Source organism: Impatiens glandulifera, chromosome 5 (assembly GCF_907164915.1).
Source record: "Impatiens glandulifera chromosome 5, dImpGla2.1, whole genome shotgun sequence".
NCBI lineage: Eukaryota > Viridiplantae > Streptophyta > Magnoliopsida > Ericales > Balsaminaceae > Impatiens > Impatiens glandulifera.
Window position 1 is genome coordinate 1,850,938 of NC_061866.1, and position 27,466 is coordinate 1,878,403.

At 29.0% G+C, this 27,466-nt stretch overlaps 1 protein-coding gene and 1 pseudogene across 1 annotated transcript; both read right to left on the minus strand.

Annotated features, from left to right (window-relative positions):
* Nucleotides 1–16,796: 16,796 nt before the first annotated feature.
* On the minus strand, nt 16,797–18,076 carry LOC124940525 (probable inactive patatin-like protein 9). Its single transcript, XM_047481051.1, has 2 exons — nt 17,150–18,076; nt 16,797–17,078 (listed from the first exon to the last, which is right to left on the minus strand). The coding sequence occupies exons 1-2, from the start codon at nt 18,074–18,076 to the stop codon at nt 16,878–16,880; spliced, it is 1,128 nt and encodes a 375-aa protein (XP_047337007.1). The 3' UTR covers nt 16,797–16,877.
* A 6,887-nt stretch (nt 18,077–24,963) lies between these two features.
* On the minus strand, nt 24,964–27,466 carry LOC124937803 (annotated as a pseudogene).

A 27,466-nucleotide genomic window follows, 5' to 3' on the forward strand; every position in this document is an offset into this window, starting at 1 on the left:
TACACAAAATTTGATGAATGCGCAACATCCATAACAATATAATCTATATATATAATAGTGCTTAATTTGAATTTGTTTGGTCGAGAGTAGTGATTAATTTGGATATATATGTGAGAGTAATGAATATGTATGTTAGATCGTGGGTTGACTCATCCATAAACTTAAAACAGTTAAAAATAAAATTATGAATTGCTATATGTATGTTTCAAACGTGCAACCTAATAAATAAGTATAACCTTTTAACCAACTTAGAAAATAAGATTTTATATTTTAAATTCTAGACAAAATTTGATGAACGCGCGACATTTATAACAATATAATATATATAATAATAATAATGCTTAATTTGAATTTGTCGGGTGGAGAGTTGTTGTTAATTTGGATATATATGTGAGAATTAATGAATATTTGGGTCGGATCATGGGTTGACTCACCCATAAATTTGAAACGGTTAAAAATAAAATTAAAAATATTATATGTATGTTTTAAACGTGCAACCTAACAAAACAAGTCTAACCGTTTGACCAACTAAGCTAATAAGACTTTATATTTTAAATTCTACACAAAATTTAGTGAACGTGCGACATTCATAACAATACAATATAAATATAATAATGCTTAATTTGAATTTGTTGAGTCGAGAGTTGTGGTTAATTTTGATATATATATGAGAGTAAATGAATATTTGAGTCGGATTGTGGGTTGACCCGTCCATAAACTTTAAACGGTTAAAAATAAAATAAAAAATTATATATGTATTGAATGTTTGAAATGTTAGGATGCACATAAGAAACATAAAAAACAAAATAAATTCAACAACAAAAAAATTACAATAATTTTAAAATATGTACTCAACGTGTCTTATACTTAATAAATAAAATTAGGTTAATAAATTTAATTAATTTTATTATATATATATATATATATATCATTATTAACACAAATATTTTTATTTAATATTAGGATAAGAGATATAATTATTTTTATTATATATTTTTTGTATCAGTATATTCAAATTTTAACTTACAAAATATATATATATATATATATATATATATATATATATATATATATATATATATATATATATATATATATATATACACAAAATTATAAAATTATTTCAACAATTATAAGTGGTCTAGCGGTTTAAGTGTTAACATTTTATACTTAAGACTAGGGTTATTATATGTGGGTGACCAAAAAGCATAATAATTATATATATATGTGGGTGTAAGATATTTTAATAATGCATTTCTCAAACTTTATATACTCCATGAATTTAAAAATATATTTACTTTAATCTTTAATTCAAAATTTCAAATAATTTATTAAAAATTATTTTTATACCTTCACTGCATATTTATTATTTATATAATTAATTAAGTTTTCTTTTATTCATTATATGTTTTATCTATTATTAATTAACAATGATTAAATATTTATACATATATAACATTTTAAATTAAATTCAACAATCACAAGTGGTCTAGTGGTTAAAGTGTTCATATTTCATATTTGTGATCAGAGTTTGAGTCTCAATTGATGTAAATTTATAAATATTAAAATGTAAGTTATGGTTCATAAGGGTGTGAATTACAAATTTGAGGAAAGGGAGAATGATGGTTCTTATTGAAAGTGGATGCATACTTGATGTGACATATGTGAGTCCTTACGTAAATGTGTATGTTAATTTGTGGTTGATGAGGAAGGTCAAAAGTAAGGGTAATATAGCATATGTGAGTCGTGTGTGAATTTGCGGTGACGGGGAAGGTCAAAAGTAAGGGTAAGATCTTATAAATTCTTTGAATGGATGTCTATAATGAGAGATTAATTACAGAATGCTTAAAGTGAGGTCAAATATTAGTAAGTCAAAGTTTATTTTGGTGGAATATTAGTTGTTTTTAAATGAAAATTTAAAATATATTTTATTTAGTGTTAGTCACGAGATTAGTAATACGTGATATTGATTGGGAATGCCAAAAGTAAGGGTAAGATCGGTACAAAATGCTCGAAGTGAAACCTAATGATAGATCAATTAAAGAATGTTTAAAACAATGTCACAATATTAATAAATTAGAAATTTATTTTGGTAGAATATTAGTTGTTTTTAAATTAAAAATCGAACTATATTTTTATCTAACCATTATCAATATTATCTTTAAAAGATAAGATATAATAGTATATGTGAGTCAGAATTTGAGGGATGAAGAAATTATGGTTCGAATGAGAGAGTTATTGTTAGTCACAAGATTAATATACGAGAAGTCGATTGGGGAAGACCAAAAGTAAGGATATGACCGATACAAAATGTTCGAAGTGAACTCTAATGAGAGGTAATTAGAGATTGTTTACAACTTTAAAGTGAGATCACAAATAAGTCGAAGTTTATTTTAATGAATATTAGTTTTTTTTAAATGAAAAAAAATTAACTATATTTTTGTTTTACCATATTATAACTATTATTTTTTTATAAAATAATAAGATATTTTATAATAAAAAATTATAAATTAACTAACATATTAATGAACTCGAATATTAGTAATGAGCGATGGTAAAATGTCTTTACAAAATGCTCGAAGTGAAATAATGAGTAATATGAGGTTAATTAATAAATGTTTAAGTGAAATAATGAGTAATATGAGACTAATTGAGAAGTGTTTGAAGTGAAATCACAAGATTAATAAATTTTGAATTTATTTTGGGTGGTCAAAAAAATGATCAATATCATTTTCTAAAGTCAAATGAATATTAGTTTTTTTACTAATTCTTTCTAAAAAATAAAAAAATTAACTATTTTTTATTTAATATATTTATATATAAATAATATTTTGTTTATATGCACGGATCCATGCTTGTTTATACTACAAACTCTAGAAAAAAATTGGATTATAAGATATACCTTCATAATACTTGTGTTTATATTTTCTGTATTTGCAGCCATTTTATGACATATTTCACAACATCACCAATTTTAGTGTTACTAAATTTAGAGTTCTGATTTAATGATGATTCTGGTTGATCTTCACACTAAGAAAATAAGTTATTCACTATAATAGTTGCTTCATTTGTCGAGTTTTTGATCTTCTGATCTTGATTTCAATTTCACCACTCTAGATAACCTATAATTTTGAAACATCTTTCTTGATTATGTCCTTTCATCCTACAATGTGTACCAAACATGTTTGTTGTTCCTTTGTTGGTGTTGTTTCTTGCCTTGTTATTAACTCATATTCCTCTATTATTTCAAGTATTATTATGACTTTTTGGCTGATCAAAATTCTCCTTCATAAATATTACAAAATTATTTGTTTGTTCATTATTAAAGTATGCACTTTTCTTTGTCTTTTAATGCTAAGCAGCATAGCATAAGCACAATTTAAAATTGGTTTTGGATCCATGAGAAGAACTTGTTATCTTGCATTTGTGAGCAATTTTTAACGTCGCGACGAAATGTTTTTTTTAACTCCAGATCGCTTATGTGCAAATTTTGAAAAGAAATGTTAGGAGAATTAATTTTAGAGTGATCGAAAAATTAAAATTTAGAAATTGAGGCTTTTAGACGACTCCATATTCTACCTACACATATAATCTAGGAGAGATTGGGTTGTTAATGTGGAGTACATCATAGGCATTCTTTAGATTTTTCGATTTTAATTAACCTCACGACTAGAGAGTCGTCAACAAATTTTTAAAATTAGGAAAACAAATTAGGCGTATGCACACCATATTTAGAGATTCATAGTTAGTTCTTACAGATTCATAGTGAGTTTAGCGTTTGGTTATGTGTGGGAAATGGTTTCTTAAACAGTTATGTCCCATAGCACCCGAAGGTCTCTACTAGTTAATTTTGGTCGATTTTTCAAATTTCTTACGCTTTACGTTTTAGATTTTTTATTTTTATTCTAATATAGGATCAAGGAAGCCACAAACTATATTAAAACCCCAAAATAAACCTAAGTCTAGAGCAATGTTGAAATATATAAAAATATAATGTAAAGGGACAGTGGTTAGCCTCCATGGTAAAAAAATATGTCATCGGTCGAAACCGAGCTAAACTCGGTCAGACACTGAAAACTAGCGCTTTCCCTTGGTCCTAGAATGCAACGGGTCCATTCTGTCGGGCCTAGCGTACAATGGGCTTCATTCCTTCGATTCTAGCATGCAACAACTCCTTTTCTTGGTCCTAGGGTGCAACGGGTCCATTCTATTGGTCGTAGTGTGCAACGAGCTTCAATCATCGGTCTTAGCATGCATCATCCCCTTCTCTTGGTCCTCGTGTGCAACAGATCCATTATGTCGGTCCTAGTGTGCAATGGGCTTTAATTCTCAGTCCTAGCCTGCAACAACTCTTTTCTTCGGTCCTAGTGTGCAACAAAGCTCCCATTTAGTCTTAACGTGCAATGAGTTTTTCTCCTCAATTCTAGGCACGCAACAAATTCATTTCGTTAGTTTAAAGTGCAACGACTCTCCATCGGGTGCAGGATTAACATCATCTTCAACTCCGCGGTCGTAATAGTAAGAAGAATCGAGCTAGCAACCAAAGCTGGCTATCGGGTGAAGAAAACAAGCCCAATGGGGGATCTATCAGTCGAATGCGCTACAAAACTATCCAAGGTGTTCCATCGCTCGGTCGAATGGAAACCAGCAACAACAACTATCAAGCAGGCCTCTCCCTCAGTCAGAAGTGATGAGAAACTTAGTTAGGGTTTAAGTTTCTCGGTCGGGTGACTAACCTACAACAAACGGGCGCATTTCTTCGAGCATATGCGTCAGTAATGGAGAAAATGGTCTTCCTCAGTTAGGTGGAAATCAGCGGTGAGCCTGGGGTCTGTTTTCTCGGTCTGATGTATCGACAAACCTAGCCTGATGCAGAGTCTGACTAGTTTCCTTAGTCGGATGCTCAACTAACAGTAAAAATACGAAGCAAGCGTTGGGAAGGCATCAACTTCAACGCGCACAAGGAATCCTTAGTCGGTTGGCACTCCTTCTCGCTTGTGGGTGTGTTTTCTCGATCGGTGCTGCTTCTACTCACCTGTTGGTCCATTTTCTCGGTCCTAAGAGCCGCTGCAACATATAGTTACTTACCTTCCAAGTTTCTAACATAAGCCCTAATTATTAACTACATGGTGGCCAAGATTGGCCTCAAATTCAACATAAAATGGTAGAATAGTTAATAACACATATATAAAAACTATCATCAAAGAAAATTCTAAAAGACTAACATCATAAAAAAAACTAAGATCAAAGCATAAACAAAATGCTTTTTCTTGTTCTTAATTAATTTTAAGACTTTTAAGAATAATTTTCGGTCAGATATCTCTAATTCAATATTAAATTTTAATTATTCTGAGCTCAAACGTTCAACGCATTTATTAATTACTTTTAGCCAAGTAGAATCCAAATTCAAACATGACCTGGAAGTCTTTGACCGACACCGTTAAATGGTCATTTCAAAGACCGATTTTGAGTTTTAAAATTGTTTTGGATCAAGAGATCCTTCTTTTCATTTTGTTTTTTAATTTATTTTTTTACATCATTTACATGCTATAGATTTATATACATTCCATATTTTACATGTTTAAATAATAAATTAAAGCAAAATTAAATAAGCATGGAAACATGTAAATGAAAAGCAAGGCAAAGACATGCATTAGATTAAAGACCAAGACAAACAAATTAAAAAAAGGGTCAAGAGAGCTTACACGAAATTGCTTTCTTGACCTTAAGGGTCTGCAAACAAAGCTCCTAAGCAAATCTTTAGACACAACTTCAAACAAGTTGGTGTTTGTTGTGGAGGGAATGACAAGGGCAGTCTAGGAGCGTAAGGATAGTGAAAAGAATCTTGCAGCCTAGGGGCGTGAAAGTCGAAAAATCAAGGTGTGTTCAAGAGTTGTTTTCTAACGAGGAATAGGTTGTGTTATATATAGGGGATTCTAGGGAAATCCTAAGGTATAAGGCCATCTAAAACTACCCACAAATCATAAAGAATAATTATAAAAGTTTAAAGGGAGAAATCTCCAATTGACATGTCACAAAATATCAATTTCAGCCAATGTGTTTAATGAATCCCTTAGCTTTGATGATTTGTCATTTGAATTTAAAATTAAAAAATGACTAGTCTTTTTTCTCTTCCTCCTTGCTCACGGTTAGAGGTCCCTAGAAGCTTCCACCATATTCTTTTAGGTTGGATCTTGAGTCCTGGGTCAGTTCATGGGTTGGGTCATCGATTTGATCCGTCAATTGAATTCATTCCTTGACTTTGACTCTTGGAAGTGTCCACCCATTTCGAAAACTTGACCCATCTTGAATGGATCTTTTGGTGGATCTTCTTGGTGATCCTGCAAATATTTAAGTCTCCACGTTTTCCATTTCGCCTACAAAATAGTTTGTTAAACAAAAATAAAAAGGGGAAAACTATTATAATTATTCCTATTCTAAAGGAGTAATTTGTATTATTTTTAATGTTAAGCAAATAATAAAATTATTGTTAATTGTTGAATTGTGCCTAGAGTTTTGAGGTCCAATTTGGTGTGCCTCAATGTTAGGTACAAAAAGGGAAGGAAGATTTGCGCGATTATTTTTTGGATTCAAAAAGACATGAAATCACATAATGGTGAAGATGTCAATCAAATCGTATTATTATGAAAATGTTAACTAAATCACCACGATATCATATCATGGTGGAGATGTCAAAGATATCACATGATTTTTACCTTAATTATGAATTCTAAAAGCCTATATATACATTGTAAACGAGAAGAGAGTGTGAGACTAAAAATCTAGAACAAACAGAGAGAATTAGAGTGTGTAATCCCTATTATAACTCTATTGAATCGATTCTCTGAAAGTAGGACGTATAACATTATGGTCTGAACCTGGATAAGATTATTGTGTCGTTATTTCGTTTTTTATTACTTTTACGCTATTGTCTTACATTCCACTAAGGTTGCTATTATTACGCTTTCATTCTTATGGTGATAGTTTTTCACCACAAACTTGTATCAGAGCTAAATTGGGCTAAGGCGGTTGTAGTTCGATTTTTTGGTGAGTTTTCTTTATTCGGTCAATTATTTTGAAGATTTGAGATGGGTCGATTTCTAGGGTTAATATCGAGAAGCTCGATGGGATGAATGACTTTGAGTTATGGAAGATGAAGATGAGAGCACTATTAGGAAATATGGGAGTTACTAAAGCACTTAAGGGGGGGATCACAATTACCTACCTCGATAGATGCAGAGTAAAAGATGGATGCCTTGGAAAGGGCCTATAAAAACTTGATTCTTAGTCATAGTGATAAGGTGTCGCGAGAGGTTGGTAGTGTCACGATGACAACATATGTGTGGCTTTAGTTGGAGTCTTTGTATATGACAAATAAATTGTCGTCTCGGATCGACATCAAGTAGAGATCTTCAAGTTTAAAATGGTTGATGGAGGAACTTGCAGACGCATCTCGACGATTGTGTCAAGATTCTCCTTGATTTGGAAAATGCTGGGTAGAAATACAAGGACAAGGATAAGGCGTTGATGCTTTTGAATTCTTTACCGAAGTCGTTTGAGACGTTTATAGACATACTCGAGCATGGGATGAAGGAGCTTACCCTTGATGATGTGATGAGTGCGTTGAGATCGAAGGACCAAAAGAAAAAAATTAAGAGAGCAATGTTAGTGGAAATGGACTCTTGGTTCGAGGAAAAACCAAGAGGAGAGACAATAAAAACAAGAAGAATAGTCATTCGAAGTCTCTCAAGAATAAATCTACCAAGTGCTTGTGACAAGGAGGAGCACTTTAAGTGAGATTGTCTAGATTTGAGTAACAATGGGAAGAAAAGAGGAGAAGCTGCAGGTTTTCAAAAGGTCGAGAATGGGTACAAAAGTGCAGATGTTCTCGTTGTCTCCACTAATTAGTTTGACAAGCGTTGGATTATGGATTTTGGGTGTTCATTCCCTATGATACTTAACGAGAGTTGGTTCGAGACCTATGAGAAGACTTTAGTGTGCGAGATTTTGTTAGGTAACAACAAGTCTTGAAGGGTGATGGGGATCATCATAGTGCATTTGAAGATGCATGATGGAATCAAAAGGGTATTGACAGACGTACAACACGTCATAGACCTTCGGAGGAATTTAATCTCTCTCGGCTCACTAAACCAACTTGGTTTTGTATGGAAGAGTGAGAAGAACATATTGAGGGTCACAAAGATGTCACTAGTGGTAATGGAAGGTGTGTGAGAGAAGAGTCTTTACATCTTTCAAGGCAGTACCTTGGTTGGTGATATGACGGTAATGATAGAGCCTTAAGATGTATCGCCCACGAGTGAGACGATTTTGAAGGAGTTGAGAAAGAGATGCTATTTTAGCAAGGAAAAACTTGATGATTTGATGTTTTATGAGAACTACATATATGGTAAAGATACGAGGGTGAAGTTTGGGTGGGCGGTTGAGGTGACTCGGGAGACGCTCAATTATGTTCACTCAAACTTGTAGGAGGCGACGAGGACTGTAACTTGGAAGTCAGTACTTTATCACCTTTATTAATGATTATTCGCGCAAGGTTTGAGTATATATCTTAAAGCACAGGGATGATGAATTTGTTAAGTTTAAGGAGTGGAAAAAGATGGTAAAGACTCAAATCGGGAAGAAGGTTAAAAAGCTTTAAACTGATAATGGTTTGGAGTACTTATGCGAGGAGTTCAATTAGTTTATCAAGTAAGAATGGATGGTTCGTCACAAAATCGTCTGACAGACACCGCAACATAATGGCTTAGCGGAGCGAATGAACAAAACGTTATTTAAGCGTGTCCGGTGTATGTTGTTTGAGGTTGGTCTACCGAAGCGATTTTGGGGTGAGGCAGTTAACACTGTGACTTATCTTATCAATCGTTCTCCATCGACGATATTGGAATGCAAGATACCGGAAGAAGAATGGAATGACGCTCCTCCAAAACTCGATAACTTGAAGGTATTTGAGTGTGTGGCTTACATGCACCAACAGGATGGAAAGATTCGAGAGCGAAGACATATATGTTTGTTGGATAACCTAAGAGAGTAAAGGGTTGGAAACTATTTTACAAGGATAGGGAGACGACCAAGTGCATCATTAGTCGTGACGGGGCCTTTAGGGAAACCGAGTCATATTATGGAGCAACACAGTCAGTCAAAGATGGCAAAGTCGCTAAAGTGATGACCGACATTATGGAGTTTCTAAGAAGGATTAATAAAGAATCGGTAGACACGGAGGAGGCTAGTGAAGATGATGAAACAGATGACCAAGTAGAGGAGGAAGGTACAGATCTGGAAGAGAACCTTATCTCTTACTAGTTAGCGCGAGATAAAGACCATAGGACAACCCGAGCTCCGGAGAGATTTGATTACTTCGATTTGGTGGCCTTTGCATTCATTGTGACAGACGAAGTACAAGATTCAGATCTGAGATCGTTTAGAGAAGTGATAGAGATCAAAGAGAGAACCGAATGGAAGTGTGCTATGGTAAAGGAGATGACATCGCTTGACAAAAACGAGACGTGGGAATTGGTGGATAAACTCAAGAATCAACGGGTGGTTGTTCAAGGTGGGTGTTCAAGTGAAAAGAAGGTGTGTAGGGTAGTAACAAGCCAATGTTTAAGGCAATATTTGTAGTTAAGGGCTTCACACAATGTGAAGGGTCTAATTTAACGAGATCTACTCCCCGGTAATGAAGCACACGTTCATTTGTGTGTTGCTCACTCTAGTGAATTAGTTTAACTTGGAGCTCGATCAAATGGATGTAAAGACGACATTTCTTCATGGGAATTCTGAGGAGAAGATCTTCATGACGCAACCTGAGGGGTTTGTCAAACTGGTGATGAAAGAAAAGTATGTCTCCTTAAACGCTCGCTTTATGGTTTGAAACAATCCTCAAGACAATGATATTTGCGATTTGATGAGTTAATAGTTCGTACGATTTCGTGAGGAGAAATTTTGAAATTTGGGTGCATGTCAAGTGGGTTGATGGTTGCGGGATCTTCCTATTGTTATACGTAGATGATATGTTGATCGCATCGGGAAACAAGAAAGAGGTTCGCAAGGTCAAGAGTTTGTTAGGGAGTGAGTTCGAGATGAAGGATATGAGACCGACAAAGAATGTTTTGGGGATGGTGATTGAGCGGGGTCGAAAGAAAGACTCCATGCTAGTGTCTCAAAGCAACTACCTCCAAAAAGTGGTCGCCAAGTCCGGGATTTCTAACGCTAAGGTAGTTCAAACACCATTAGTTACTCATTCAAGTTCTCAAAGATATCACCGAATATCGAGGAGAAAAAAGTGAGAATGACAAACACCCCATATGTGAATACTATTGGGAGCTTAATGTATGTCATTGTATGTTGCGACCCGATTTTGCTCATGTGGTTAGTCTTGTTAGTCGCTTATGGCGAACCCAGGGAAAAGCATTGGGAGGGGACAAAGTGGGTTCTTAGTTACATTTGGGGATCCTTAAATGTCGGTTTTTGTTTTAAACGGGCGAGTGTAGGTGATGATAAGTTGAGAGGATATGTTGATGTTGATTTTGCAGGTGACTTGGACAAGAGAAGGTCCATAACGGAATATGTGTTTACCCTATTTGGATGGTAAGTTGGAAGGCACAATTACAATGCATAGTTTCCCTTTCAACAACGAAGGCCAAGTATATTGTTGTGACGGAGGGTGTCAAGGAGGCACTTTGGTTGAAGGGTCTCGTGGGTGAATTTGGGGTGAAGCACGATAAAGTTGAGTGATTTTGCGATAACCAAAGCGCCATACACTTGACCAAGAACTCGATGTTTCACGAGCGCACAAAGCACATCGACATTCAACTTCACTCATTCAAAATATTATAGCGAGTTGAGTGGTAGTTATGGAGAAGGTTCACATAGATGAGAATCTTGTACATATGGCCACGAAGGTGGTGACAAGATTCAAGTTTAGGAAATGTTGCGACTTGACCATGTCACAAAGGTTTGAACGTAATCGGAGAAGTATGAGGATCAGTTCTAGGGTATTCTTGGTAATGAGGCTCATTCGTTTGACAATAGACATAGAGACAAGGTGGAGAATTTGTGAAATTGAACATAAGGTTTTGAGGCCCAATTTGGTGTGCCTCAGTATTAGGTAGAAAAGGGGGAAGGAAGATATGTGCGATTATTTGTTGTATTCAATAAGACATGAAATCACATAATGATGAAGATGTCAATCAAATCGTATTATTATGAAAATGTCAATTAAATCACCATGATATCATACATGGTGGAGATGTCAAAAATATCATACGATATTTACCATAATTATGAATTATAAAAGACTATATATGTATATATATTGTAAACGAGAAGAGGTTGTGAGATTAAAACCTTTAACAAATAGAAATAGTTATAGTTTGTAATTGTTATAATTCTATTAAATCAATTCTCCAAAAGTATGACGCATGACATTGTTGTTCCGAACTTGAGTAAGATTCTTATGTCGTTATTTTGTTCTTTCTTATTTTTAAAATCTAATCTAATTAATAAAATAAAATTAATCTAATTAATTAAACACAATAATAAACATATAAATAACGAAATTCTACATATTTTTGTTAAAAAATTTTTATTTTATATATTTTATTTTTTTGTTTTAAATTAATATCCAAGATATTTATTTAATTAAAAAAATTGAATATTATAAGTATGATAAAATTTCCAAGTGATATAACTTAAATAAATTCATCTTTTAACTTATTAAAATCCAAAATTGACTATTCTTAAACTTAAATGTCATTTTATATATTTATTTGATTTTTTTAAAATTAATATTCAAGATATTTATTTAATTAAAAACTTTGAATATTTCTTGTTTTATATATTTAGCTATTAAAATATATTCAAGTTTTATCTCAAAACTCAATAATTATATCAATTATTTAATCAATTATTTTAATAATTTTAATATCAAAATTACTATATACTTGGAATATTTTATTTTATATTAATAAAAGTTAATATATATATATATATATATATAATATTTATTTTATTATATTTACCAACTATAGCTACTACGTACGTGGTTGTTTTAGAGTCAATATATTACTTTTTTTTTTTTTTTTTTTTATCTTTGATGGTATTTGGTCATTTACAGTAAATTAGTTTTTTCTTTCTTATACAAATAACTATTTAAAAAATAAAAATAAAACATATAACTTGACATAAAAACTGAACAATCAGCAGTAAAAACACATTTTTCAAACAAGTATAATTTGTGTTGTCACAGGAGGAGAATAGTGTGATGTGTAGTTTCAAGAGATGTCTTTTTGTGTCACGTTGATTTTCTATTTCATTTTGAATTTATATATTTTTTTTATAAGGAGAAATTTATATTTGATATAGGGTACTTTAGAGTTTTACAAATATAAATTTATTATATTCATATCCTTTTAACTAATATCATTTTAATCATCAAAACATTTAATTTTTTAGCTAAAATATCAAAATTTTATTATTTTATTTTTATTAAATTTAAATTTTAATATATATTTTTAATAATTTATTTTAAACAAAATTTAAATAACCTAACAATTTTTTTAAATGATTCATATATATTAAAAATAATAACAATAGTTAAAAAAAACATCTAATAGGGATTACTAAACAAAAAAACATGACATGAAAAAAAATTAAGTTGGATTACTAAACATCTTATCGAGTTCATAAATCCTTAAAAAAAACGAATAACTTTTCGATTTTTCAGAACAAATATCAGAAAACGTAATAATAATAACATTATTAATGATACACATCAAACAACTACGATCATTGAAGATTCGACGATTTCAACTAGATATTTCCACTAGAAAATAATCGGGATTATAACAAAAAAATATGTATACTCGATATCAATCGCCTCAATAAAACTTCGTGGCAACTATCCATAAAATAACCAATTTTTTTTTTATTAGACAATTTTTTTTTTAAATAAACACATAAAAATCTTATAAACCTCAAAATCAAACAAGCCCTTGTCAAATCAGTTTAGGTTGGTTTAAGTGAGAGAAAGTTGACGACTCTTCATTGCAACCAAACTAATTTATCTGTGTTTTGTTTGTTTCATACTCCACTACTTGGTAGGACCAGTTTGTTTTGTTCTTTTGACAAGAACAAATGGTTTCATGAAAATAGCACACTTTCTTTTTAATTGCTTTAGATCATCATTCAATTTCCACCTTCATCACTTTTATCAATTCATCATAGTGACCATCTTATATCTTTTTACATTAAAAATTCATATCTATTAAATTAATTAGTTTATTTTCTATTCTTACCATAAATCCTTAAATTAAATTGGTTAATTACATTTACTATGCAAAATATTTTTCATTTAGAGGAACTTCTTAGTTCAACTGATTATTAGTTCAACTGATTATGTTGCGGTTCTGTTTTGTGCTATTAGTAGAGGGTTTCAGTAAAAAAAAAAAAACAAGTAAATGTGAAAATTTATTTAGATCTTTGTACTGACACATGGAATCAAAATTTTAATTTGGGAAGCTTGTCTTAAATAATTACTCTAGGCTGAAAACGGTTAGCTATATGATTTATTTATTTATTTTTTTACATAGGTTAATGGTAAAATGTAATATTTGAGGAAGTGAGTTTGTTTGAGGAAAGTGTTTTTTTAAGTTTTATCTGAGTTCTTTTTAAAAATTATTATTTGATAAAAAGAATAAAAAAAAATTAATTTTTAAAATTTAAAGACTAATTTGTCTTTTGAATTTAGAGAATTTGGTTTAGGTGAAAAAATGGTGACTTAGAAAGAGAGGATAAAATTAGAGTATAGTTTTGATATTTAAATAAATTAAATTATTAATTAAATTATTAATATAATATTTTAATTTTGAAATAAAAACAGTGTTTTATCCCCCATAACCAAAACATAAAATCATTGATACTTTGTGATATCATTATTACATTCCTAACCATTTAATTGACATTGGTTATGCACTGTGCACAACACATTTCCATATTGATCTAATAATTGAAAATAAGTTTGATTTTAGATAAATATATATATAATTAAATTATCTTAAATATTTTCAAATAAGCCCAAAAAATATCATTTGAATTTGAATGTCCACACTAATATATATAATTCATTTTGTTATTGAAAGTGATGAATATATATATATATATGAATATATATATATATATATATATATATATTAATATAAAAAGTTAACATTAAATTAATATTCACTTTGAAAATATATTTTCTCCATAACAATAATTATTAAAATTATTTTTTTTTAATTAACTAGTTGTCTTTATTTTATATGATTTCTTTTTCACAAATAATAACAATGCAAGATTTACAAATATTTTATCACACTCTTGATTAAACTTAATTTATCATTTAAATTATTAAATTAAGTAATTAACTCTTAAATTTTTTATTATTCTAAAAAAGGTTAAATGATTAGATTTAATTAAAATTTTAAATTAGTTAAACTTTCATAATTTTACTAGCTTAAAATTAGTTTGATTTTAAATTTATTTACGATTTTACATAAATAAAGTTAATTTATATTTATAAATTTTAAATGAACTAAAATATTAATTTTTTAATCTCATTTATTTATTTAAAATATTTGTATACTTACTTGTATATACAAATAATAATAATATCTAGTTAATAATCTTTTAAAATAAACTAAATTACTAATTTTACATGTTTACAAATAAACAACAATTTTATACACTTTTAATTTTGAAACTTAATTAACTACTAATTTACAAGTCACAAACAGTTCTAAATAAATTTCCAGTTTTGACAAACGTGATTAAAATCGACCAAGATTTAATTTGAAATAATATTTCAATTTTGATTAGTAAATTTGCATGACTATGAAACATTTTTAATGAAAATTAAATATATAAATTTTACTTTCTAAAAACTATTTATTTTAATTACAAGTTAGTTATAAGTTAAAAACACCAGTAAAAAACAAAATAATTGTGGTTACAAGAAGAATCGTATCAAAGAAGATTAAAACTACTAAGATTTAATCATATAAAACAATTAATTAGATATAGTGGAATATTTATATGGTTAAAGATGTTGTAACTTGTAAAGGAAGAAGGAGATGTATTTGATTTGGCGCAATCTACAGGGGAGCATAATCTTTATTTACTTTTATTTTAGTATATAATAATATATTGTTTTCTATGCACAAATATTATTATTTTTTTCATAAGTAAAAAAAGGCAACTACTAGGCTGTTTTTACTTCCATTGTCTTTTTCTTCATGTATGTACTCCTTCTCCACATCTTTTTATTTTATTTTTTATTTTTTATTTTTTATTTTTATTTTTTTATTTTTTATAGGCCATCATGGAGGTTGAGAGAGAAAGAGGAAGGAGAGTCCATTGGATTGGAGTCCACAGACTTTATCTGACCAAACGCACCAACCGAAACAAGTGGATGACAATTTACAAGAGGAGAGTTGACAATTTTGGAATAGGAAAACTTTAATTTCCAAATTAAGCCAATTTTAATTGATTTATTTTATTTATTCATAATCATAAAGATTTCAGGTAAGTTATTATGAATGCTCTCTTTTTGTCCATATATATTTTCTCTATAAATAATTATTTAATTCAATCTAATATATATATATATATATATTAATTTTATAGAATAATTAGTCTATTTTTATAAGAAAATGTTGACCCTCAAGTTATTATAGTGAGTTTTATATTTATATTTTTTTAATCAAAATTGTATTTGATATTTACTCATTATCGGGAATTTAATTTATTATTTAAATAATTTTATTTTGGGTTTGACTTTGGATAGATTTTATTAAATTTTTTCACTAATGATGAACGCCCGCTTATCTTATTTTAGTATATTATTTTTTTCTTAATTAATTTATTATATTTGTAGAAACAAAATAACAATTTTTTTTTATTTATTCTCACATTTTTACATTCAAATTATATTCAACAATTTTGAATTTTAATATTTTAAGAAATATATTTAATTTAAAACACAAATATGTTCAAATTAGTAGACTACACATCAAATTATATATTTATGAAGTTTTTTGAAAAATAAATACAAAATCAATCTATATTCAATTTTTCTCAAATATTTTTTTCAATTTACACCCCTAAACCCTAAAACTAATTACGACAAATTATAATGAGTAAATTTTAAAAACAATACTCAATATTATTAAAATAAAAATACGTTCAAAAAATTTGTAAATAACATTTCATTTAAAAACACAACAAATTAATTAAAAAAATAAAATAATATGTTAAAATAAGATAACGACATTTTTTCCATTTGAAAAAAATCTCAAATGACTAAATTTTAATAATTTGAGCTTCATATAAAATAATTAAAAGTTTGAACCTCATCTACTAAAACTAGTATCCAAGTTTCAATCTCAAATAACAATTTAGCCCATTTTATTTAGTTAAAATGTTATCAAAGTAGTGTTTTTGAGATACAATCCTAACAATATTTCTAGAAAAAAAAAAACCAAAATGTTCCATTTTTAAGTTATGATTTTAATTATTCCATGATTTCCTCCAATTATATACAATGTGAGTGCAAAAACATATATTAGGTTGTTTATTTAATTACTTAAATTTGATATTTCATTTTCCATTCTTACCTAATTAACAACTATCTCAATCACAATGATCATTTTATAAGTTTTAAGGTTATAAAATACATGTCTTTGAATTAGATGCACCACCTTATCTATAATTTCAATCTAGCACATATTTAAAATTAAATAGTCACAAAATATAAAATACCATAAATAAAATATTCAATTAGATAAAGTCAATACAACTCACTCCTATCCTCAAGTTAAGATCTAACGACAGTTAATAACAGCATTAACAGTAACAGCCTTTTCCTTGCATGGACTTGGCGGAAGGCTGTCCGTAAGCCGCTGCACAAAGGTTCCAATCCGTTCTCCGTTTGTCTCCGTTAGTAACTTCTTCCCGCCAAACGGCAACGTTTCTACCCCTTTCTCCGTTAACACATCTCCGTGAATTCTTTTTTCTTCATAAGCCTACAATTTTCTGATTTTTTTAGAATTGTAATTAAATTTTAATTGTTTATAATATATAAGATCCGGTTTACCTGAATTCTAACGTAATCCGGCCGGTTGAAGCAGAATGAATTGGCGATCATTTGATCAACGGTTTCAGAAACACCGTCAACGGCGATGTTTACGATCGCCGACGTCAAGCAACGGCGGCTGTGGTTGACATGGTTGTTACGAATGGAAGAGCCGTTGCCTAGAGAAAGGACAAGGAGATCGTCAAAGCCGTTAACAGACGGAAAATCGCATTTATTATGGAGTACGTGAGTAACGGCGGCGGATGTCGGATTGTTCATGACAATGCCACCGTCGACGGCGAGGCATGATGTTTTTCCGTCAACGGATGTTAAAGGAAACGGGTTGAACAATGACGGAGCTGCTAACGTGGCGCGAATTACTTTCCAGAGATGGAAATCGTAGCTTCGGGACTGAGATGCGTCGGCTCGGGAGAAAACGAACGGGGCAGAACTGTTGAGATCGAAACAAGGGATTAAGATGGGTTTACATGTGTTCTTGAGAGTCATTAATTCGCCGTTTTTTGTTGTTAAAACGCCGGCGAGTAATTTTGTCATACTTTTTCCTGAAAATCTACGGCGACGGCGAAATGGGTTTGATGTTTTGACACGGTAGAGATCTGATTGCTTTTCTTTAACAAAATTAACAGCTTCTTTAGCGGTGAAAAGAGGGCGACCTGTTCCATCGTCGGCGGCGAGTAATGTTGCATATAAACCGCCGATTCCTGTGCCGGCGATAATATCAAAGAAATCGATGATTCGGATGTTGGGATCGGAGGTTATGGATTGAATCTGATCTTCGAGATAAATTAAGGAACTGCCTGAAACAGAGCCGGTGGTTTCGCCGCCGTCAATGGTGAGAATACGGGTTTTCTTGACATGGCAATGGTGATCAAGCCATTTTTGTTCAAGTTTTGAGAATATTTCTGGTATCATTTTACTAAGATCCATAGGGTTGTGTCAGAACTTAACTAGAGAATATTGAAAGAAAGAGAGAGTGAGAGATGACTGGAGTGAATGAGAGTTGGGGTAAGCTTTAATGGAGATGGAGACCAAATCCGTGAAAATCGATATTTATTGATGGCTCCAAACCCAACAAAGATAGAGACCTAACTCACTCTTCTTCACTTTGATATTTTCAAGATATTAAGATTTAACTAAGATAGAAATATGTTAACTTTTTAGACTAAATAAAGGTAGATTATACATTTATACCCCTTAAAATTATAAACTGTATTAATTAAAAGATTATTACTTTTCAAATAAGGAAAATGAATAAATACTCATATTTCAATGTTGGGATAATTAAAATAACAAAAATGTGTTGATTTATATGTATGGGCAAGAAAAGTTAATGACAGAGGAGGCAGGAAGGATATTCATCTCTTGTTTCTGCTATACTCTAATATTATTTAATATATGTCATCTCTACATTGCCGATAATATTAAAAAAATATCCAACCAAACTTTCAATCAATTGAGTGGTGAAAATGAGTGAAACTAGGTACGTACCCAATTCTTTCAATTATTTTCAAAGATATTTTGTAATATGATGTTCAACGTTACTAGTGAGTTTGTTTTTAGTTTAGATAAAAAGGATAGTAGATCATTTTAAGATCAATTTAAGTCTTAAAATAGTGAAGGCAATTATGAACACAAATGATTAGTTAAAAAGAGAAGGATTCAACTTATAAAAATATCATATAGATGATGAACTTGTATTGTTTAAGAAAAATGAACAAATATAAGAGAGTTAGAGTTTTGCTTATTAATTAAGTCAAATTAAGTGGGTTCTCAGTTATATTGGGAGATCCTTAAATGTCGGTCTTTGTTTTAAATAGGCGGATGTAGGTGATGATAAGTTGAAAGGATATGTTGATGTTGATTTTGCAGGTGACTTGGACAAGAGAAGGTCCATAACGGGATATGTGTTTTCCCTATTTGGAAGGCACAATTACAATGCATAGTTTCTCTTTCAACAACGGAGGCCGAGTATATCGCTGTGACGGAGGGTATCAATGAGGCACTTTGGTTGAAGGATCTCGTGGGTAAATTTAGGGTGAAGCACAATAAAGTTAAGCGGTTTTGCGATAACCAAAGCGCCTTACACTTGTCCAAGAACTCGATGTTTCACAGGCGCACAAAGCATATTGACATTCAACTTCACTACATTCAAGATATCATAGCGAGTTGAGCGGTAGTTATGGAGAAGGTTCACATAGATGAGAATCTCGTACATATGGCCACGAAGGTGGTGACGGGAATCAAGTTTAGGAAATGTTGCGACTTGACCATGTCACAAAGGTTTGAACGTAATCGGAGAATTATGAGGATCGATTCTAGGGTGTTATTGGTATTGAGGCTCATTCGTTTGACAATAGACATAGAGACAAAGTAGAGAATTTGTGAAATTGGGCCCAATTTGGTGTGCCTCAATGTTAGGTACAAAAAGGGGAAGGAAGATATGTACGATTATTTGTTGGATTCAAAAAGACATGAAATCACATAATGATAAAGATGTTAATCAAATCGTATTATTATGAAAATGTCAATTAAATCGTCATGATATCATACATGGTGGAGATGTCAAAAATATCATACGATCTTTACCATAATTATGAATTATAAAAGACTATATATATATATATTGTAAACGAGAAGAGAGTGTGAGACTAAAACTTAGAACAAATAGAAAGAGTTAGAATTTGTAATCCTTATTATAATTTTATTGAATCGATTCTCCGAAAGCAGGACGCATGACATTGTTAGTCCGAACTTTAGTAAGATTCTTGTGTCAGATTCTTGTGTCGTTATTTTGTTCTTTCTTATTTTTATGTTATTGTTCTGCATTTCGCTACAATTGTTATTATTTTATTTTCATTCTTAGGGCGATAATTTTTCATCACACTAAGCTAATAATCCTAACTAACTAATATAATTACAAAATCACATCATCTAATTTAAGCCAAATAAAATCTAATATAATTAATAAAATAAAACTAATCTAATTAATTAAACACAATAATAAACATATAAATAACGAAATTCTACATATTTTGTAAAAAAAATGTTATTTTATATATTTATATTTTTTTTTTGATTTTTTTTTTGTTTTAAATTAATATTCAAGATATTTATTTAATTAAAAAATTTAAATATTATAAGTATGATAAAATTCTTAAGTGTTATAACTTAAATAAATTAATCTTTACTTATTAAAATCCAAAATTGACTATTCTTAAACTTAAATGATATTTTATTTATTTATTTGATTTAAAAAAAATTAATATCAAAGATATTTACTTAATTAAAAACTTTGAATATTTAAAGCTTGTTTGATATTTGGTTATTAAAATATATTTAAATTTTATCTCAAAACTCAATAATCTTATCAATTATGTAATCAATTATTTTAATAATTTAAATATCAAAAATACTCTATACATCGAATATTTTATTTTATATTAACAAAAGTTAATATATATATATATATATAATATTTACTTTTTTTCTTATACAAATAACTATTTAAAAAAGAAAACGAAAACATATTATTTGACAACGATCAGCAGTAAAAATACATTTTTCGAACAAGTTAATAATTTTTGTTGTCACAGGAAGAGAAGAGTGTGATGTGTAGTTTCAAGAGATGTCTTTTTGTGTCACGTTGATTTTATATTTCATTTTGAATTTATATATTTTTTTTTATAAGGGGAAATTTATATTAGATATAGGGTACTTTAGAGTTTTAAAAATATAAAATTTATTATATTCATATTCTATTAACCAATATCATTTTAATCATCAAAATATTTCAATCTTTAATTAAAATATTAAATTAAAATTTTTAATATATATTTTTAATAATTTATTTTAAACAAAATTTAAATAACTTAATAAATTTTTTTAAATGGTTCATATATATTAAAAATAATAAAATAGTTTAAACATAACGACAAAACATGAAATTAAAAAAAAATAGATTACTAAACATATTATCGAGTTTAAATTTTTTTTAAGAAGAACGAAAAATTTCCAAATTTTCAAAACGAATATCAGAAAATATCATCATATTATGAATGATACACATCAAACAACTACGATAATTGAAAATTCAACGATTTTAACTAGATAGTCCACTAAAAAATAATCGAGAATATAGCTCAAATATGTATATATAATATATCACCGCCTCAATCAAAATTTTATGTAAATTACCTATAAAATAACCTATTCTTTTCTATTAGATAATATTTTTTTAAAAATTAACACATAAAAATCTTATAAACCTCAAAATCAAACAAGCCTTTGTCAAAATCACTTTAGGTTGGTTTAAATGAGAGAAAGTTGACAACTCTTCGTTGCAACAACAACATAATTTATCCAGTTCTGTTTGTTTCATACTCCACTATTTGGTAGGACCAATTTGTTTTGTTCTTTTGACAAGAACAAATATGGTTTCATGAAAATAGCCCACTTTCATTTTAATTGTTTTAGATCATCATTCTATTTCCACCTTCATCACTTTTTATCAATTCATCGTATTGGTCATCTTATAGCTTTTTACATTAAAAATTCTTATCTATTAAATTAATTAGTTTATATTAGATTCATTCACCTTAAATTAAATTGGTTAATTAAATTTACTATGCAAAATATTTTTCATTTAGAGGAACTTTTTAGTTCAACTGATTAGGTTGTGGTTCTGTTTTGTGCTAGTAGTAGAGGGTTTCATTAAAAAAAAATGTCAAAATTTATTTGGATCCTTAAACTGACACAAGGAATAACAAATTTAATTTGGGAAGTTTTTCTTAAATAATTACTTTAGGTTAATTGTAAAATGTAACATTTGAGCACTTGATACTTTGTGATATCATTATCACATTCCTAACAATTTAAATGTCAATTGGTTATGCACTGTGCACAACACATTTCCATATTGATGTAATAATTGAAAATAAGTTTGATTTTTGAATAAATATATATAATTAAGTTATCTTATAATAGTAAATATTTTCAAATAAGCCCCGAAAGATCATTGAATTTTGAATGTCCACACTAATATATATATATATATATATATATATATATATATATATATATATATATATATATATATATATATATATATATATATATATATATATATATAATTCATTTTGTTATTGAAAGTGATGAATTAATATTTATATATATGTTTTTTAATATTAAAAATTAACATCAAATTAATACTTTCTCTGTAAAAATAATTATTAATATTAATTTTTTTAATTAACTAGTTGTCCTTATTTTATATGATTACCTTTTCACAAATAATAACAATGCAAGAATACAAATATTTTATCACACTCTCCATTAAACTTAATTTATCATTTAAAATATTAAATTAAGTAATTAACTCTTAAAATTGTTATTATTCTAAAAAAGGTTAAATAATTAGATTTAATTAAAATTTCAAATTAGTTAAACTTTAATAATTTTAAACTTATATAATTTTAAAATTATGTAATTTTACGAGTTTAAAATTAGTTTGATTTTAAATTTATATACGATTTTACATAAATAAAATTAATTTATATATATTTATAAATTTTAAAAATAAGTTATTATTTATTCAAATAAATGAATTCAAATATTAACTTTTTTTAGTCTCATTTATTTATTTAAAATATTTTTATACTTACTTGTTTATACAAATAATAATATATAATTAATAATCTTTTAAAATAAACAATTATAATTAAGTAAATTATTGCTTTTATTTATAAGAACTTTTAATTTTGAAACTTAATTAATTACTAATTTACAAGTCACAAACAGTTCTAAAAAAAATTCCAGTTCTCAAAAACTTGATTAAAATCGACTAAGCTTTAATTTGAAATAATAATATTTTAATTTTGATTAGTAAATTTGCATGACTCAAATTACAATTTATGATAATTTTTAATGAAAATTAAATATATAAATTTTATTTTCTAAAAACTATTTATTTTAATTACCAGTTATTAGTTAAAAACACTAGTAAAAAACAAAATAATTGTGGTTACAAGAAGAATCGTATCAAAGAAGATTAAAACTAATAAGATTTAATCATATAAAACAATTAATTAGATATAATGGAATATTTATAAGGTTAAAGAAGTTGTAACTTGTAAAGGAAGAAGGAGATGTATTTGATTTGTCGCAATCTATGGGGAGCAGAATCTTTATTTACTTTTATTTTAGTATATAATAATATATCGTTTTCTATGCACAAATATTATTATTTTTTTCATCAGTAAAAAAGAGAACTACTAGGCTGTTTTTACTTTATTGTCTTTTTCTTCATGTATGTACTCCTTCTCCACATCTTTTTATTTTTATTTATTTATTTATATTTTTTTATACACCATTATGGTTGAGAGAGAAGGAGAAAGAAGAGTCCATTGAATTAGAGTAGAGATGAGCATCTTACATAAACGTTCGTATTCGACTCGGGCAAGTCGTGTTAGACTCTCAATCGTGTCGTGTCTAAATCTTATGTGTGTCGTATCGTGTCTTGACTCACTCAAACTATTATGATTCACGGATTCTTTCGTGTCGTGTTATTCGTGTCCACGAGTTTATTCGTGTCATACTAACTCGTGTTTAAATTCGTGTTTCGTATTATTCCGACTAAATTTTGTTATCGTGTCAACATAATTGTGGCTGGACACTCATGTTATTTATTTATTTATATATATTAAATTATATTATTAATAAAATTTATAAAATATTATTATATTATCAAAGTTAAATTATTATCATATATTTTGTTTTAATGTTTTAATAATAATTAAAATTTTAAAATAATTTAAAATTTAAAAAATAATAGATAAATTAATAAAAATAATATGAGAGATAATTATTATGAGACTCAAATTTCTATTCATATAATTTATTTAATATTTATATTTTAATATTAATTTAGTATATTTAATTATAATTATATATATATTACATTTATAAAATTAAATAATTTATAAATTTAATGAAAATGTAAATATATTCAGAGAGACGTGTCCATTTGATAATGTTAAGGTAAAAGTGGGTAATTTGAAAAAGAAAATGGGATAGAAAGTGGGAAGGTGGGTAAAATTTATAAATATATATTATTATATTATTAAAATTAAAATTATTATCATATATTTATTATTTAATGTATTAATAATAATTGAAAGTATAAATAAAAAATAATAATAAGTAATTAATAAAATAATATCGAAGAGAATTATTAATTAATAGACTCACATTTTTATTCATATAATTTATTTTTTATTTATATTTTATTTTAATTTATATTATTTAAGTTAATACTTTATTTTAATATTATATTTGAGTGTGTTTAATTTTAATTATAAATATTACATTTATGAAATTAAATAATTTATTAATTGAATAAAAATGTAATAGGTTTAGAGAATGTTAATTGGGTAGCTTGGGTCATTTGACTAATTGTGTTTATGTTGTTTCGTGTGTATATTCGTGCTCGTGTCGTGTCTATACTTGTGTCGTGTCTATACTCGTGTCGTTTTCGTGTCGACTCGTAACCGTGTTTCAATCGTATAAACTCATAATCGGGTAATGACTGTGTCGTCTCGTGCCTATATCGTGTCAACCCAAGACCTGAGTGAGATAATATCGTATCGTGTCGTTCCGTACAAATATCGTGTCGGTTCGTATTTAGTTAATCCATTGCCCAGCTCTAATCCCAACACCCGAATCATCGATTTCTTCGATATTATCGCCGGCACAGGAATCAACGGTTTATACGCAACATTACTCGCCGCCGACGATGGAACATGTCGCCCTCTTTTCAATTAGATAACAGCATTAACATTAACAGTAACAGCCTTTTCCTTACATGGACTTGGCGGAAGGCTGCCCGTAAGCCGCAGCACAAAGGTTCCAATCCGTTCTTCGTTTGTCTCCATTAGTAACTTCTTCCCGTCAAACGACAAGGTTTCCACCTCTTTCTCCGTTAACACATCTCCGTTAATTATTTTCTCTTCATCAGCCTACAATTTTCTGATTTTTTTAGAATTGTAATTAAATTTTAATTGTTTAAAATATATAAGATCCCGTTTACTTGAATTCTAACGTAATCCGGCCTGTTCAAGCCGAATGAATTGTCGATCATTTGATCCACGGTTTCAGAAACGTCGTCCACGGCGATGTTTACGATCGCCGACGTCAAGCAAGGCGGTTGTGGTGGTTACGAATGGAAGAGCCGTTGCCTAGAGAAAGGACAAGGAGATCGTCAAGACCGTTAACAGACGGAAAATCGCGTTTGTTATGGAGTACGTGAGTAACGATGGCGGATGTCGGATTGTTCATGACAATGCCGTCGTCAACAGCGAGACATGATGTTTTTCCGTCAACGGATGTTAAAGGAAACGAGTCGAACAATGACGGAGCTGCTAACGTGGCGCGAATTACTTTCTAGAGATGGAAATCGTAGCTTCGAGACTGAGATGCGTCGGCTCGGGAGAAAACGAACGGGGGCAAAACTGTTGAAATCGAAACAAGGGATTAAGATGGGTTTACATGTGTTCTTGAGAGTCATTAGTTCGCCGTTTTTTTTTGTTAAAACGCCGGCGAGTAATTTTGTCATACTGTTTACTGAAAATTTACGGCGGCGACGAAATGAGTTTGAGGTTTTGACGCGGTAGAGATCTGATTTCTTTTCATTAATGAAATTAACAGCTTCTTTGCCGGTGAAAAGAGGGAGACCTGTTCCATCGTCGGCGGCGAGTAATGTTGCGTATAAACCGACGATTCCTGTGCCGGCGATAATATCGAAGAAATCGATGATTCGGATGTTGGGATTAGAACTGGGCAATGAGTTAGATAAATACGAACCGACATGATACAACACGATGTTTGTACGGAACGACACGATACAATATTATATCACTCGGGTCTTGGGTTGACACGATACAAGCACGAGATGACACGGTCACGACCCGATTATGAGTTTATACGATCGAAACACGGTTACGAGTCGACATGAACACGACACGAGTATAGACACGACACAAGTATAGACACGACACGAGCACGAGTATACACACGAAACGACATAAACACAATTAGTCAAATGACATAAGTTACCCAATTAACATTCTCTAAACCTATTAAATTTTTATTCAATTAATAAATTATTTAATTTCATAAATGTAATATTTATAATTAAAATTAAACACTAAAATATAATATTAAAATAAAATATTAACTTAAGTAATATAAATTAAAATAAAATATCAATAAAAAATAAATTATATGAATAAAATTGTGAGTCTATTAATTAATAATTCTTTTCGATATTATTTTATTAATTACTTATTAATTTTTTTATTATTTATACTTTCAATTATTATTAATACATTAAATAATAAATATATGATAATAATTTTAATTTTAATAATATAATAATATATATTTATAAATTTACCCACCATTCCCACTTTCTCTCCCATTTCTTTCTCAAACTACCCACTTTTACCTTAAAATTATCAAATTATCAAATGGACAGTCTCTCTAAATATATTTACATTTTCATTAAATTTATAAATTATTTAATTTTATAAATGTAATATATATATATATAATTAAAATTAAATATACTAAATTAATATTAAAATATAAATATTAAATAAATTATATGAATAGAAATTTGAGTCTCATAATAATTATCTCACATATTATTTTTATTAATTTATATATTATTTTTAAAATTTTAAATTATTTTAAAATTTTAATTGTTATTAAAACATTCAAACAAAATATATGATAATAATTTAACTTTGATAATATAATATTATAATATAAATTTTGCTATTAACATGAGTGTCGAGACACAATTGTGTTGACACGATAACAAAATTTAGTCGGAATAATATGAAACACGATTTAGTACGACACAAATAAACTTGTGAACACGAATAACACGACACAAAAGAGTCCGTGAATCATAATATTTTGAGTGGGTCAAGACACGATACGACATATATAAGATTTAGACACGATACAACACGACACGATTGAGAGTCTAACACGACTTGTCCGAGTCGAATACGAACGTTTATGTACGATGCCCAGCTCTAGTTGGCATCGGAGGTTATGGATTGAATCTGATCTTCGAGATAAGTTAAGGAAGTGCCTGAAACAGAGCCGTTGGTTTCGCCGCCGTCAATGGTGAGAATACGAGTTTTCTTGACATGGCAATGGTGATCAAGCCATTTTTGTTCGAGTTTTGAGAATATTTCTGGTATCATTTTACTGAGGTCCATAGGGTTGTGTCAGAACTTAGACAAGAGAATA